Genomic DNA, 16,612 nt, shown 5'->3' with positions numbered 1-16,612 from the left:
TCCAATTAGGAAATGTAGTGACAGAGAGTGCTGGTTGTAACACACGTGGTACAGAAAGAACAATAAAACAGCTATATGTCTGATTGCCCATTATAAGAAAAGCATAGACTCGGCCATTGAACCGCTTAAGGAAAATAAGTGACAGGTTGTTTACAAAACCGAAGGTCCTGGCGCAATGCCATAGTGCGTGTGTGATGTACAAATCCATAAAAGCGTTACTGTGTTTCTAGAGATTCAACAGCTTAATGGCCGCTTGTAAGAGACTGAGCGATGAAAGCTTCAGAGTGTGTACGTGTGCGTGTCGTAACCGTTTCTTATCTCATTATAATCATTATTTAGAGCCATTTCCCAGTGACGAGCACCTGGTTAATCTCCCGGCTTTTGCTGTTTATCGCTTCGCTCTTTCTCCTAGCATGCAAGCTCGTTTTGGCCCTTATCTTGCCACAACTCATTCACGTCATGTTTTGCGGCAAGTTCTAGGTTTGAGGACAAGAATCTAGCGATTAACCTCCGCCACGAGGTGTCTTCAGATACTAAATTAACATTGCCATTCGAAGATAAACATATAAATCATTGCATCTTGTTCCTATGCGGCTTCAGTTCAGGATATATCGAGTCTTTGCAAAAAACAAAATCCAGTGTCACCCTCAATTCCGGCTGCAGAAGCGTGAAGTGTCAAATATAACTTTAGTGCCTTCTCGATTCCGTGACGACCAGCGTTGTCTGTTTAATACCTAGCTACTGCGAGGTTTTTTAATGAAGTTAGCATTATTTGGGAACCCACGAAGTTTTCGATTTCTCTGCCGGTATGTATGTCCATGTATTACCTGTTTCGTACCAAATTGGGTCACTGGGCCGGGCCGTTCATGGTCTAATATACAGACCATCGGGCTACTATGCTGAGAGAACCCGCTTCCCACAACTTCGGTCAAAAGGTAGGTGCCACAAAAATACTATATCACTTGGGATTTCGCCTGTCCTAGGCGGAACTCAACCCACATCTTGTACATTCAGCCAATCTTGCTTGAATATATAATCAGACACGTGCCACGTGTGGACTTCGCGGCGACACCGCTAGATGCCACGGCGTGCACGGAGGGAAGTGAGAGAGAAGAGACCGGCTGCAACACAAGTCTCATACATGACGCATTTCGGCGGTGCCAATACTGTGTTAGTACAGTGCTTAAATGCTAATTACATTAACGTCGAGAGTCATCCGGATATGGTTCCTCCCTTGATTTGCTTTTTTCTCAATAAGTCGGCCCAGGATGAAATATTCAGCCGTTTCATATGAAAGCATTGGCAGATACGTCTAATAAAAATCTTCAAACCAACCTTCATCTATATAACAAAAGAGTTTGATCCACTGCATGATTCTGTTGAATATGTCATGTACTTTTTTCCTACGCTGCAGATGCACAATAGAAGAGGCACTGCTGGTGAATGCATGCTTAGGAACTTCCTGAAACTCTATGTAAGTTTGTATGTACCGAATGTATGTAGTAATAGACCTTCATTTCGGAACGGTTCCTTGTTTCAACAGTAGCTCCTTCTTGCTTTCAATATCTCTACTCCTGTAAGACAGGGGTTCACAAACTTGGTGCCGCGAAACCCAGGAGTTTTGCGAGTGGTCACGAGAAATTCGATCCCATTCACTCTTACCTGTATATTTACGTTAGCTTTTGAATTTCACAACTAAAACGAGCACATCCACACTTCGGTAGTCTTTAGAGAAAGATGATCCCGGCAGCGCCGTTCAAAAGATTTTGTTGTGCTATATACGACTACACAACAACCAACATCGATCGGGCATAAGTGGCCCTGAGCCACACACCAATTACTATATTTCAATGAGTTAAATAAGTCGTTCGATTGATTCATCGCAACAATCTTTGAGAGTCATAGATAAGCGAACAAGTGGGAAAAAAGTCTAGGGAGGGGGGGCACTCCGGGAAGGCAGGTGGGGGTGCCCAAAACGAGAAACTTTGAAACCTCTGCTCTAAGAGGCCAGAAAAAGGTCAGAAGTACTTTTCCATAATAAAATATTTACGTCAAGTGTGTTAAGACGGTTATTGTTCACAGGTAGTGCAGTAATACTACAAGAACTACGAACAAACATTTTCTTTCCTTCAGCACGTTACAAACCACCCAATTTACAAAAAAATACAAATTACGGTTCACAAACGTTGCAGAATAGAATACCTAGACTAATAAATAGTTTAAATGATAAAAATATACAAGTAACAAACACGACCTGCAGGAGATTTCGTACTTTATTTGCAACGTGATATACCTGTATCATTTTTTTTTCTTCTTGTCGATAATATCATTGTCAATTGCAGTACGCGTTTACGCTTTTCGTTTGTGTAGTGAAGTTTGTTTCACACGGTCATGTATAATGTATCTTATATGCGTCATAAGAAGAAAATCGTCACTGCTTTTTGTTACATATTACTTAGTGTTGCACGATCCAGCGCGTCTTTCTCTTCTGCAACTTGTTTTTCTCGCTATAATTTTCCCTTATCTACTGAACAAATGCGCATTCTTCTGTTCTTGATGAGCTGCAGTCAATATATAGGGGCATGTAGCCCTGTCAAGTTGTCATTTGTGACAGCTTTACTGCTTGTCCATAGAGTCATGTGCCCGGTATACAGTATGATCCAATAAAAAGCGATATAACTGTTTAGCGTGCTAAATCCTACTGCATTGTTCAATATTAGTGGTAAAACCCTGATGTGGAATGTCTCTCAGGACAAGGGTTCGAGTCAGCTTGGTAATATTATTGTCTTTTTGCGACGAAGCGCTAAAAGTTTTAACGTGTGCAGCTTTCTTGACTATTGAGAGAGGAAAATTTGACATGATTTCAACGTTAGCACGCTGGTGTTTGGTGGCTAATGTTTCTTGGGATTCATTTGTCATGTGTATCTTATAACAAGGCGCCAATAAGTGCGTGCCTGGGTGCCCGGCACCTTGTGACTTAATGCTTTCGATAAAAGCCACATGTAAAATTAGTCCAACCGGGATATATCGAGCCCGCATATAACGAATTATTGTGTATAACGAACAGAGGAAAAAATCCCCTCGAAAAGTTATATTGAATCACCTATAGCACATTGCACTTGAGATACGTCAAACACGTTAATGATTCCATAAACAATTTAACAAAGATATAACGAGCCCTCTACCTTATATAGTTGAACTGCTTTCAAATCTAAAAAGTGTATAATATCCTACTTTTAGTCATACCTACCCAAGCTACATTCATACAACCTTAGAGCCGCAGCACCGGCAAAGTGACGTCATCACTTGTTCACGTGGGCTTAGGTACCATCAGATAATAACAGCGGGCGCCGGATTTTCGATATCATTGTGCATATAATGATTTAGCCTTAATTTCTTGCAGCAAGTGTGGGAATGCTCGGCTTTTCAGCAGTTAGTTTCTGGCAGGTAGCCCTGGCACCATTAGTACACTGCTGGGAAATGCATTGATATGCCATGAAAGTGATCACCGCCCATCGCCCATCGGCATGTTCCTTTGAGCAGGAGAAGCACCGTACACATTGCTCTCAATCCACGCTGGGCATATTTTTACTTCCTCTAGGCGAGTCATAACATGGTGGTTCTCTATGCAACTGCTAGGAGCACAATAGCTGTACGAGTTGCCTATGTTATTCCTACGATACCAAAGCCAAGTTGAAGAATGCTCTGCGAGTGGATCCATTTCATTATTGGCTTTGGCATGTTTACCGTACTGAAGAAAGAAGCTTTTCGTAAACGGCCAACAATATATGTTGTACTAAGATAAATTTCAAAAGAAGAAAGAACGATACATGCCTGAAGCCGTGGACGTGGTAACGCTCACTGAATATATCCTCTAATCAGCTTCAGCTTGCCGGCCCATTCCCGTTATGATAAGCTCGAGGGGCAATGTTTCCTGAACAGTTCCTGTTGCTCTCGCTTGATATGTGCGAACGCTGTCATAAATTCTGGCAAGTGTCACCGGGTGAACTAATTTCGTGTCAGGGACTGAATACCGACTGTATTCCTTTTTATTTCAGCCTACATTCGAATCAGTCAACGGCGCTGAAGGAGTCGAGGTGATTAAAAAATTGATGGTAAGATTAAGGCTTTGCACAAACGTCTTCTTTGTAATACCAAAACTGATTGGGAGTTGTTATTTGTTTATTGGAATGTTATAAGTTGTTACGCTATTTCTGACGTTCTGCCAAGAAAACCTTATACAATGAGTCCGTGCAGTTTGCACCCAATCATATCTGATAACCCTTTCCAGTCAGTGTGCCTGCCATGGTGGCTCAATTGCTGTGACATTCTACGGTTGAGAACAAAGTCATGGATGCGTTCCTAGACCGTGGCAAAATACAGAAATGTCCCTGGGCCGTGCAGTGAGTGGACGTTAAAGAAGCTCAAAATGAAGTCGGATCTCTCGTCTACGGTGTTCCTCATAATCATCTGTGCATTTTCATGGCGTTGAACCCCAGAATTCGATATTCTAATCAAATAATGATGCCTGCGAACGGCGAGTCCTTCAATATATATCTGATTTGGAGACCTTTAATTGCTGATGCAAGTGTTAATTTGTGTGCTATACAGTCTTACAGGCAATGCGCCAGTTATTATTAAATACCGTTATTCAACATGTTTCTTATAGACGAACTAAAAAATATGTCGAACATTTTGTCTTCACTCCTTTTAACGGGTGACATTTGAGCGCTCTATTCATGTCGCTGGGCCTTGTACATGATCAAATCATTCAACTCTTCCTAAAGCAAATATGGCTGCAGTAGATGAACACGTATACAGTACACAAATAATTCCTGGGCTATCATAAGAAATAATAGCTAGTAATGACACAAGGCGTTTCAGATAAGGCGTCCTCGAAATGGTCCTAAACAGGGCATACGAAACGTTATCAGCGGTTTCATAACGCATACCGTAAATATAATGACAGGTGCTATTAAGTGTGAATATTAAGCACACGACGACTCAATGTAATGCATGAGGTACCTCTTTTTAATTAGTCTAGTTAGATGGTTATGAATATTAAAACTGTGAGCAATTAACTGTAATCGAACAAGGAATGCCATCGGAGCCACCAATTCGACAAGGGAACGTGTCTTCGTCGGGACAGCACCTACTTCCCTTAGCAGCCTTTACGTACGCGTACCTCACTCTCCCACACCCGCAATGGGAGAGGAGGTGGAGAATGCGCTGATGCACGAATTAAAGTGAGGGAAGTCAATGTGTTGAAAAAAAAATATGGGAGAAAAAGGAAGGGGTGTTGGTTGCTATAGAGAGGAAACGGGTTTGTGTAGTTCAGTTGGTTCTTCGAAGAAACCGGGGTGAAGAAAAATGAAAACGTGCCCGACATGGAAGCAGGCGTCGTCATGACGTATGGAAGAGCTAGCCTTCCGGAAAAAATAAAATATAGTATTCGAGCGATCTCAAACGACCAAAAAAAAAAGAGAGAGAGACAGAGAAATAAAAAACGAAATTTACAGAGCTGTATGAAAACGTGCTCGGTTACGAGTACGAATCATATGTTGTGAAAAGCTGAGGGAGAGACAATCGAGATTGACGAAATAGTAAAATATTAAGCCAAAGCAATAAAGTTAAGCTGGGTAAGATAATAATGTAGTAAAGCACGGCTCATGATGAAAGACTAAAAGGTGTTCTGCAACGACCCGTGATAAAAGTTGCTGGTTCTGATGCTGCAATGAAAAGTGGGTGGAACTGTCTTTCCATTAGTAGCGAAGCAAAGAAAACTTCCAGTACTCGGCGCACTATAACGAGAGGTCGTGGGCAAATTATACGGTAAGTTCTATAGTAGTGGGCTTCGGTGCAGGGGTAAACCAGGGCATCCCGCACAATGCAGACACCATGACCTCTTTTTCCACCCGCATGAAACATGCGCGTGAAATATAACCAATGATTTCAGCCTACAATTTGCCGCCTTAATGGCGGGCAGCTTTATCTCAAGACAAGATTTTGTCTTGTTTTTGCACTGTGGAGGACGGACGTTCAAACTTCAGGAAGTTTGTGGAAACAAAGCCGAAACATGTTTAATTTAATTCTGCTGCATGCAATTAAGTGGAAAGTTTCCTATAAATGCTGTTATCGTAGGGCAGATGATCTGTCATGCACATGCTGCATCGGTTCATTATTGCTCACTCTTGTTCGTAGGTTTGCCTTCACAGCAGCGAAGAGCTGCAGTTAGAAGACAATGATGTGACCAACGCCGTCATGCACTGGATATTTGAAGTTCTGAGGACGGATGCTTGAACAGTCTTCACAGATTTCAGCAGGAAAAGAGTATACGACGCATTCAAATGTCTATTTGTCCGGGCCATTCATGAAATAACGAAGTAAAATATGACTGAAATAAATGAGGACGTTAGAAAGAAATGCGAGTCATCAAGATCGCTATTGTAGGACACATGTTATCCATACACTTTATTACTTGGTCATCCTTTACTATAAGAATTTCCGAGTGAAGAGATGTTACGGTGACGTCGCCTCAGTGGTTCAGGTCTAGTTGCAAGATATGCCATCCGCTCCGCAAACTGTCCTCAACGTATTCGAATGTTCTCATAACGTTCTCGCGAACCTCATTTCAAGAGGGAACTTAAGGTTCAAGTCATTTAAATTCAACTGAATTATATATATATATATATATATATATATATATATATATATTGCTCATACTGTAAGTACATTTTGGTATGGATTATATGCAGGCATCAAAGTGAAAACCTGCAAGGGCAAGACCTCTTGCTTATGTTTACAAGCAGAAAAGGAAATATTGTTACTGCAGAGGGCAAATTCCTGTTACATTATAGAAATACTTGTATGCGCGCAAGTACATCATTGACATTAAATCATCAGTTCCCTTAATCAAACAATTGTATGAACCAAACATCTGGGCATCTGGACACATGTGCAAGGTGCAATTGAGAAAGATCTGATGATTTTAAGTTCGTCACATTGTCAGCATCTAAATTGCCGACAAACATTGTTCACTCATTCATATGTTGCGAATCTGAAATTCCATTTGAGAAGAATTTTTATTTCTGCAAGGTAATTTTGCAAATACTCGTATAACTACACTTGCAACTCGTCTGCAAATATTAAGGCTTCCCATTATTCTGCTATAGCACAAGAGGCGTTTCTTCACGCCGACAAACGAGACACACATAAATAGAGGTTGAATCCAGTAGCTCAAAGGTACTTCGACGAATGGTCGACAATTTTCTGGCGCCAGAAGAGCAGCAGCAGGAGCATCACGGTCAGGTTGAGCAGCGTGATGAGCAGGAGCGTTGGCGAGTAGCGCGAGAGGGAGAAGATGTGCGAGATACGCCTACGCCATTCTTGTGGACGGCGCCTCGGAGATGCTCGATCACCTGAGTTTACGGTGAAGGAAGTAGAGTGCTTTTGTTGCATCCGGAGTTTCAGCTCTGGCGGTTATAGGTACAAGCAGTAGTGTAATACAGTCTCAACCCTGCACATGCTCCTCAACAAACAAAAATTACCATATGACCGCACTGACCCTCTAATGGTCAAACATTGTTTCGCCATTAGAGGACGGACGGACGGACGGACGGACGGACGGACGGACGGACGGACGGACGGACGGACGGACGGACGGACGGACGGACGGACGGACGGACGGACAGACAGACAGACAGACAGACAGACAGACAGACAGACAGACAGACAGACAGACAGACTAGACCGACAGACTGACAGACAGACCGACAGACCGACCCGACAGACCGACAGACCGACCGACCGACCGACCGACCGACAGACAGACAGACAGACAGACAGACAGACAGACAGACAGACAGACAGACAGACAGACAGACAGACAGACAGACAGACAGACAGACAGACAGACAGACAGACAGACAGACAGACAGACAGACAGACAGACAGACAGACAGACAGACAGACAGACAGACAGACAGACAGACAGACAGACAGACAGACAGACAGACAGACAGACAGACAGACAGACAGACAGACAGACAGACAGACAGACAGACAGACAGACAGACAGACAGACAGACAGACAGACAGACAGACAGACAGACAGACAGACAGACAGACAGACAGACAGACAGACAGACAGACAGACAGACAGACAGACAGACAGACAGACGGACAGACGGACGGACGGACGGACGGACGGACGGACGGACGGACGGACGGACGGACGGACAGACGGACAGACAGACAGACAGACAGACAGACAGACAGACTATTGAAGTTTCACCTGTAATTGCTGAAACAAATCTTTATGTGAAAAGCGCTACATTCTGGTTGAAATACTTTGATATAATGGACAGCACGGCAAAGTACGGCCAAGTACGAATCCCGGTTAGTGTAATACGGGGAGAAGTTATGGGCAGATACACGTTTCGACAAACAATTGGCACACAAACGAGCTCCTACATAAAAAGCACTGCCAGTGAACAGCTTATTGAGATGAAAAACTCTCTAGCTTTATATTTTGGAAACGTCAGATTCTGCAAACTTCACGCGGCACAGTGCTTTACCTATTTATAAGTTTCGTCAAAGCACACTGCTCGCAAACCGCAGTATGATCATGGCGCAAGTGATAGCGCTTTCGCGAATATGAGCGCTGGGACAAAAGTGCTGAATGACAACAGAAAGAGAAGTCTATAGGTATAGTTGCTAGTATACCTAAATAGGCTGGTTGATGTCGCATAATTTTTGCGTGATACGCGAACGACTAATGACGACGCAGATACAAGAAGACATGAGACGAGCTCTCGTCCCCGTGTATATTTTCTGTGTCACTGTTAAGCGTTCGCGCTTCACACAATAAAAAAAGGGGGTGAAATCGAAATTAATAGGCAAAAAAATTATATTTGCGTTTAGGAAGCCAGAACCGCATGTAATTGCCGCAAACACTGACCATACCGGCAGTAACGGCCATTCTTCATAAGAAGCATTCACGGAACACATATGGCTCTGAACGGTGACCGAAATAGGTTTTGGAATATAAATGAAAGCTTTGAAGGTAATCGAGGGTTAATGGTCTTGACACAAAACGCGCACCATACAACATTGCAAAGCAGCAATACATAATACGGCGCCCTTAGCACGCGAATGATTTTCCACCATTTGAAAGAGTATTCACGGTTCCCTTCAAACCTGAGCAGAAATGCTTTTATCTCACCTTCTGCTTCCATAAGAGGAGCCACTGATCGAGAAGAGGGGCTCGGAGCGTCCCGAAAAGCGTTATCTGTGCCACTTCTGCCCCCTGGACCGCCGTGTATGGATCCGGAATCAAGCAGGCCATCGCCGACCTGGATACCGGCCGCGTCTACACTTTCACTGGCCACCGATGCCGTCTGTTGTAGCGTGGGGGAGGAAGGCTGTTGGAGGTTCGCTTCAGTTCCTTCGCCGTCGAACGGCTCAACCTCAGCCAGAAGCGGTGAGCGGTCTGTGTGCATCACCTTGGATTTGAGGATAAACGCCCTGCCTGGTTGGACGCCGGTGTCGAAAGTCTTTCTTCGGCTCGAATAACTCACGAGGCTTCAAAAAAACTTCAGGAAGCACATTTATGGTTGCTGAGGGCGTTTTACTCTCTGTAGATGTAGCCCCTTTGAGCTTGTGGCACTCGCTTGCTTGCTTGTTTGCTTGAGCCTATATCATGGCGCATACCCACTATGGGGTATTGGCCAAAAAGTCGGCGGCTAATGATGATGATGATGATCCTTCACCATGGCTCGCACCCACTGAGGGGGATAGGCCAAGAATCGGGCGGCAGTAGGTAGCTAAAAAAAAATTCTTTTTGACAATGAGATACGCAAAGTAAAGAAGGCACAAACAAAAACAAAGAAAATTTTGTATACCTAGAGTATTGTGCCAACGAGCAGTCAGACTAACCGAAAGGTGAAAAATATAGTTATTATCAAGGTCAGAAAAAATACAATGTTACTAACGAATTTGGAGAAACAAATTTCAGTGAAATGAATACTGATCTGATAGGTAGAATAAGGTTACTATAATTAACAGGGTAATCGTCTTGTTTCTGTTAAAAATTGAAAGACTGCGCAACAAACGTCTCTGTGACAATAGCCGAGGGAGGAGGCCCCAAATGATAATAATACTGGTGTACTTAATCTTAATCCAATTTTGCAGAGTGGAGCTTCGAGTAATTTCGTTCTCTGGTTTGAATAACGTCGGCATGATAAAAAGTAGTGGTCTATTGTTTCAATTTCCTTACAATTTTGGCACAGAGGGGACATCGTCAGACCAGCTCTGTGTAAATAGAAATTCAATTCCGGGATGCGACAGCGTAATTTGGAGAATGTAACTTCTAACTGCCGAGAAGGACACCACTGATTATTCCAGCCAAAACCGAGATGCTGAAAGTCTGTAGATGGGATCAGCGATAATTTGATTAAGTCATTTCGTAGGCTAAACGTTCTGAATCTCGATGCAGTGACGTAAGCTGTATCCGGTAAAATATGAAGCACAGGTCCATTTAAAGATGTTCTGGCTAATAAATCTGCCATTTCGTTTATGTATAAACCGCAGTGTCCAGGAACCCAGAGTAAATTAATTTTTTGTAACGTTGTAGGGATTAAATTTTGAAACACATTTAAGATAGTTGAATTCGTTGCCGAGGAAAGCGACACACATACCGACCGAGAGTCTGTTACTACGACAGCTGATAATTGATTCGGGGGTAGTTTGCGCAGTGCTAAAACAATCGCCAATAATTCTGCTATGAAAATAGTCGTGTAATCCGGAAGGCGAATAGAAAAGGACCAACTAAGAGAAGGAGAAAAGATGCCTACGCCAGCCTTTTCGTTTAACATTGAAGCGTCCGTGGCTATTATATTGTTTGTTTCCTGGTGAGAGAGGTAATCTTGTAATTGGTCATTTAAATATTGGAATGGCATTAGTTTAGCATTCGAGGGGAAGATATCGTCAAATTCAATTTGGAGGATTTTCTTGGATTGACTTATTGGGTGAATACATTGAATTTGTACATTCAGTGGTGTTAGCTGTGCCTGTACGAATACGATCTGAGGGGTGTGCAGTCGCGACCAATGAGTATTAAAAAACGTACTTGGTTCATTAATGAAAACATACATTGATCTTCTTTGGGGAGAATCGTAAAACTTTAGGTACGTTTGGACAGTAAGGATTTGGAATCTACTAATTAAACATGGTAGTCGCGCTTCCATATACAGAACGTTGTTTGCAACAAACTTAGGGAGTCCAAGGCACAAACGCAGAGCTTCCTTTTCTAATAGTACCAAAGGTTTAATTTTATAAGCTGGACACCCAGAAAATAAGACACATCCAAATTCCATGATTGGTCGGACATACATTTTATATATCATAATTAATGTGTTTCTTCGCAGCCCGTATCGTCGGTTACTGATTTTACGCAACCATCCTACAGCCCGAGTTGCCTTAAACGCGACGTTATCAATGTGGCTTTTCCAGTTTAGTGTTCCATCATATGTAATTCCCAGATATTTAAGAGAATCCACCTGAGGAATGAACTCTTGACGATACATCAGTGAAATGTGAACGGGAACATCTAAAGGAAAGAGAAGGAGTGCACTTTTACTAACGTTCAGAGACATATGTATGGTTTCAATCCAAGTTTCAAGCATAGATAAGTAATTTTGTAACATTTGATAAAGTGAATGTAGATCAGCATTCGATGCAAAAAAAGCGATGTCATCAGCATAAACGTACACATGAATGTCCTGGAGCAGCGGGATGGAGCTTAAAAATATATTAAATAAAACAGGAGATAATACTGATCCTTGTGGTACTCCCCTCTGTTGCTTATACCTAGACGATGAACATCCGTTTTGAAAACAGTAGAACTCTCTTTCCCTTAAAAATTCTGACAACCACGCCGTGATGTATTTCGGAAACCTGTAATTCTCTAATTGCTTTATCAGTATGCTATGTTCCACGGAATCATAAGCTTTTGCTAGATCCAGGGTCACTAATGCTGAATATTCTCTTCGGCGACGAGCAAGTTTTATGCGACTCTCTAAATCTACGTGCGCACACCAAATCGAGCACCCTGATCTAAAACCAATTTGACAGGGGCTAAGTATTAAGTTTTCAGAAATGTAGGTCGTAATTCGACAATTTAAAATTCGTTCAATTAGTTTAACTAAGTTTGATGTTAGGGAAATTGGTCTAATATTATCTAAATCATATCGACCTCCCTGTTTTTTAAGTATCGGAATTACCTTAGCAAGTTTCCATTCTGAAGGTACCCACGCATTTTTTAAAGAGTAATTTACCATATTCAAAATTTCTTCTGGGGACAATTCATACAGAATTTTTATCACGGCTGTGGTAACTCCATCTGGTCCTGGCGCTGAAGAAGGCAGATAGCGAACAACATCCGCCAGTTCTTGTGTTGTGACTTCCCTAAATTCCTCTAGTGGTAACGGTTTCACTATGTACGGTGGAATGATTGAAGTGAACCTATCTTTCAGTCCTTTTCCAATATTTTCTAATAATTCGGATAATTCACGTGGCGAAAGCACGGAAGAGTCAATATTTGCTGGAACTGGAATCATTTTTCGAGAGCGTAAAAACCTAAAAAGGGCTTTTTTGTTTTTTGATTTAGACAGATGATTGTATTTATTCATATCATACTCCTCTTTGGCTTTATCTATCGTACGCTTGAATGTTGCAGCAACAAATTGGTAATCACTCCAATTCTTTGGACATTGATTACAAAGAAGTTGCTTCCAGGCAGCTTTTCGTTTTCGGTGGGCCCTCGCGCAATCTGAATTCCACCACGGACTTAATGGTTTACCTGTGTTGCAGGTTAAATTAACTGTTGCATTCTTCGCGGAACGCTTTAAAACTGCACAGAGGCTCAGAGCCCTAATATCCTCTTGCATATCCGTACGTGAAAGCATCGTAGACTTCAAGTCTTTTTGAAGTTTGTTATAGTTTATAAATGAGTTATTTTTCCTTCTAAGAGAAATCACAGGGAAATCAATTTGAAAAATAATTGGGAGGTGGTCGCTGTTCGTAGCACAGTCTATAGTATTCCACGATGATATAGCTAAAGATGAGCTGGAGAAAGTGAGATCTATAGCCGATTGAGACTGTCCGCGAAGAAACGTAATAACTTTTGAATTTAGACAAGATAGATTATTATCAAGAGTCCATTCCCACAGGCGTTTTCCTTCTGAATCAGTTTTAAAACCCCAAGATACATGGTGTGAATTAAAGTCACCAGCGAATACTATGTCTTTTCTGCAGGAAGCTAATACGGTGTCTAGAGAAAATGTATCCTGCACTCCTGCTGGGAAATATAAATTAACTAAGGTAAAAGGGGAGCAGTCTGGGAGTGAAATGTCTAATGCTAAAATTTCACATTCGGTAGACATTCTTTGAAACGATATCGTTGCTTTGTGACTAAATTTATTTGAAACCAAGAAAGCAACGCCACCACCTCTGGCAGGCCGATCCAAACGAAACATTCGATAATATTTTAGAGAATATTTTTGACCATTTGAAAGCCAGGTTTCTTGTAAGATAATGATGTCTGGAGAAAATTGAGAAGAAATATACGATAGATCTGTAGTAGCAGAAACAATTGAACGACAATTCCACTGCAAGATTTTTAGAGACCCTATGGTGAAGATAGAACGGTAGCGGAAACCGCCTGATCCAAAATAGTCTCTTTCAAAAAGTCCTTCTTGGAAAGGTTCACTTTTTCATATTTTTGAGTTTTTGACTTTGAAGAAATTTTGTGGGGAGGAGATCGTGTGCGTTTTAGACTTTTGTGTTCCATGTCTACATCCTGGTAGTCTTCATACTCTTCCGTTAGGGGTTCCGGTTCCGTCCGTTCTACTTGAGTAGAAGGTCCTGCGCAAGGGGAGTCAGCTGACGAGTTTGATGACAATGTTTGTTTTTGAGTTATGTTTAGTACATTTGCAACCTGGTATGCAGGAGATTGGGTAGAGGCTGCACCAATGACCTGCGCCATCTGGCTAGTCATCATTTGTGTCAAGGACTCAAAAAGAGTTGTTGCAAGTCGTTCCATTGCCTTTTCCATAGCTTTCTCTACTGCCTCTGCTATGGCCTTGGATAGAGAAACATCCATACTAGCGGTGTGACGAGCTGTTACGCCTGCGTAGCCCTGGGATCTTCCCTGAACTTCTGTAACTGCTTCCCTACGTGAGCAACGCCTGCGTTCCACCACTTCTAGTATTCTTAATTCTCGTTCCTTTGCAGAACAGTTTGAATAGTCTGCAGGGTGTGCTTCATTGCATAGGCAGCAGTTTTCTTCCTGCGACTTACATTCTGTGCTGTCGTGATTCTCTCCACATAGGCGGCATCGAGTAACCGATCTGCATCCTTTTATAGTGTGTCCGTAGCGCCAACATTTCAAGCACTGTAGTGGTCTTGGGGAAAGTGGCTCTACTCTGTATATCAGGGGCCATGCCTTGATTTCAGTTGGACGAACTGTTCCCGCGAACGTAACAATCACCGACTCCGTAGGTGACTTCCTGTTCTCAATAATTCGGCTACACCGGTATACGGATACAGCTCCAGCAACTGAAAATAAGTCTAGCACTTCTGAGGGGTCCAGGCTCGCGTCGACCCCACGAACTAAGCCTTTCGAGCATGCAAGGTGTGGTGGAATAAACGGGCTCACCGGATTCGATGCGAATTCAGAACAGTTTAGAAGGTCTCGAACGCACTCCTGATCCGATGAGCAGCAAAGAATACCACCGCGACCAAACTGGCGGACCTCGGTGATCTTTTGGAACTGGGAGGAGGCCTTTCGAAGCTCCACCTGAATCGCTTTCGGATTCTTCATCTGAATCGATCCCCCATTTGTAGGCACAAGAGCCACAGGGACACTTTTGTTGCCACTGCGTAAAAAAGAGTCTATTGGCCACTCTCGGGAAGGGATTGAGGCTAGCCAAGGGGAATGCCCTTGACCGGGGGAAGAAAGAGACATCAGGTTAGTCTGACTTTACACTCGCGACACAATAATCCTAAAGGTGAAGAAAAAAGATCAATAAATGAATCAAAAGAACAATCGAGACGTTAAAAGAGCAATAGATAACCGCCGCCCGATACTTGACCACACCCGAGACAGGACAGCAGACGAAGACAGCAGGCGAGCGGCGAGCAGCGGCGAGCAGCGGCCCGATAATCCGAGCAGCGAAGGCCGCGAAGCTCCGATGAATGGAGTAGACGTAGCCGTTGAAGGAATCTTCTTCCTCTCTCTTCGTCTCGGCGGCTAAACGGGTGGGGCGGGCATACGAGAGGGAATATCTTCGTCTTCTTCCCAGCCTCAGTAGGCATGACACATGCCCACGGCGGGAGATGGTGGTTATTGTGGTTGTTGTTGCTGTAGCCCGAGGAGGTAAATATATGAGTTCTTTTTTTCTGTGCTCCTAAAAGCAAATATTATTGCTTTAGCATTCTTCTCTTTTGATGTACTCTTCTAAACAGTAGTACACTAAAGCTTAAATGAAAAGCAAACACAAATATTGTGGCAAGAAAATCTTTTTTAAAAATTTGGAAAGATAGTAAGTAATTGGACGATCACCAATGCTCGGCGTGCGTAAGCGAACGTGTGGTCTGGGCTTAAGTTACTAGAGGTTCTAAGTTAGTCGAGTGCTCGAAACTATTCAAAATTAGCATTAGCAAGACCCCATGGCTACCACACCAATAAGCGTTTCGGTTAAAGATTCATTCTCACGTAGGCGGGCAGGGCTCCGTCGTAAGCAGACATTACTTGACTTCTTCCAAAGGTGCGCAAATTTTTATCGAAATTTGAAACGCAGATTTTGGCTTACTTCGGCCTGTTTATTGAACTGCGTCAATTAGCATAGACAGTAACAGCAGGATGAAGCGCACTGATCTAGGCCGCCTTCTTTATAGATGTCAGCTTTCGGACAATAGCAGCCATGTATGGTTCTCTGGTAATCTATGACAGCCTTGTATGCGTGGAGCAGAGGTAGAATAGCGGGATTCTAATTGGAAGTTAGAATCCTCCTCCAGTCTAGTACATTCTCAGGCACGGAGTTGCACCTGACACCAGCAAAAAAAAAAAAAAAAGATATTGGCGAGAGCTAGTGGGGCTCTACTAGTCCAGGTGCAACCAAATTAGGAAGGTCCACTAAGCTTCAACAACGTCACTCCCTCTCCAGAACAGCACTTGGGCTCCCTGGTGCAGTATTCGGCTACTGCCTCCCTCGTGACTCCTGCAACTAACCCATGACACTTCGTCCCCAGAAGCTGCGGAGCACTGGACCAAGGCGGTGGTCCCACCTGCGACGTGGCCGAAGGTGGTAAGAATCCCTGCATCCGGACAGACCGCCACTGGAAACTGAACCTGGCAACGTTCAACACGAGCACCCTTTCGAGTGAGCCTTGCTTAAGAGCGCTATTTGAAGAATTATCAGGCACTGGCTGGGATAACGTTAAGAGACAGGAAGAGAGTGGTGTGGACCAGAGAGCAAGCGGGGATAGCCGATATTCTAATTAACATTAAGAGAAAAAAATGGAGCTTGGCTGGTCATGTAATGCGTCGGAT

General features: G+C 43.1%; 1 protein-coding gene across 1 annotated transcript; it reads right to left on the bottom strand.

The window, feature by feature from the left end:
• Window positions 1-7,095: 7,095 nt before the first annotated feature.
• LOC119444065 (uncharacterized) lies at window positions 7,096-9,605 on the bottom strand. The gene is made up of 2 exons (XM_037708573.2): window positions 9,224-9,605; window positions 7,096-7,418 (listed from the first exon to the last, which is right to left on the bottom strand). The coding sequence occupies exons 1-2, from the start codon at window positions 9,498-9,500 to the stop codon at window positions 7,237-7,239; spliced, it is 459 nt and encodes a 152-aa protein (XP_037564501.1). The 5' UTR covers window positions 9,501-9,605; the 3' UTR covers window positions 7,096-7,236.
• Between the last annotated feature and the right edge of the window lie 7,007 nt (window positions 9,606-16,612).

The sequence above is a fragment of the Dermacentor silvarum genome, chromosome 3 (assembly GCF_013339745.2).
Source record: "Dermacentor silvarum isolate Dsil-2018 chromosome 3, BIME_Dsil_1.4, whole genome shotgun sequence".
Classification (NCBI taxonomy): domain Eukaryota; kingdom Metazoa; phylum Arthropoda; class Arachnida; order Ixodida; family Ixodidae; genus Dermacentor; species Dermacentor silvarum.
Note: the sequence above shows the minus strand (reverse complement) of the source record. Positions and strands in the feature narration are given on the sequence as shown.

Excerpts from the sequence above, each read along its gene's own strand:
- LOC119444065 (XM_037708573.2), bottom strand. The coding sequence starts at position 9,500 with ATGCACACAGACCGCTCACCGCTTCTGGCTGAGGTTGAGCCGTTCGAC. Across the intron at positions 7,419-9,223 it reads TCCTCTTATGGAAGCAGAAG|GTGATCGAGCATCTCCGAGG; the intron begins GTGAGATAAAAG and ends CCGTAAACTCAG.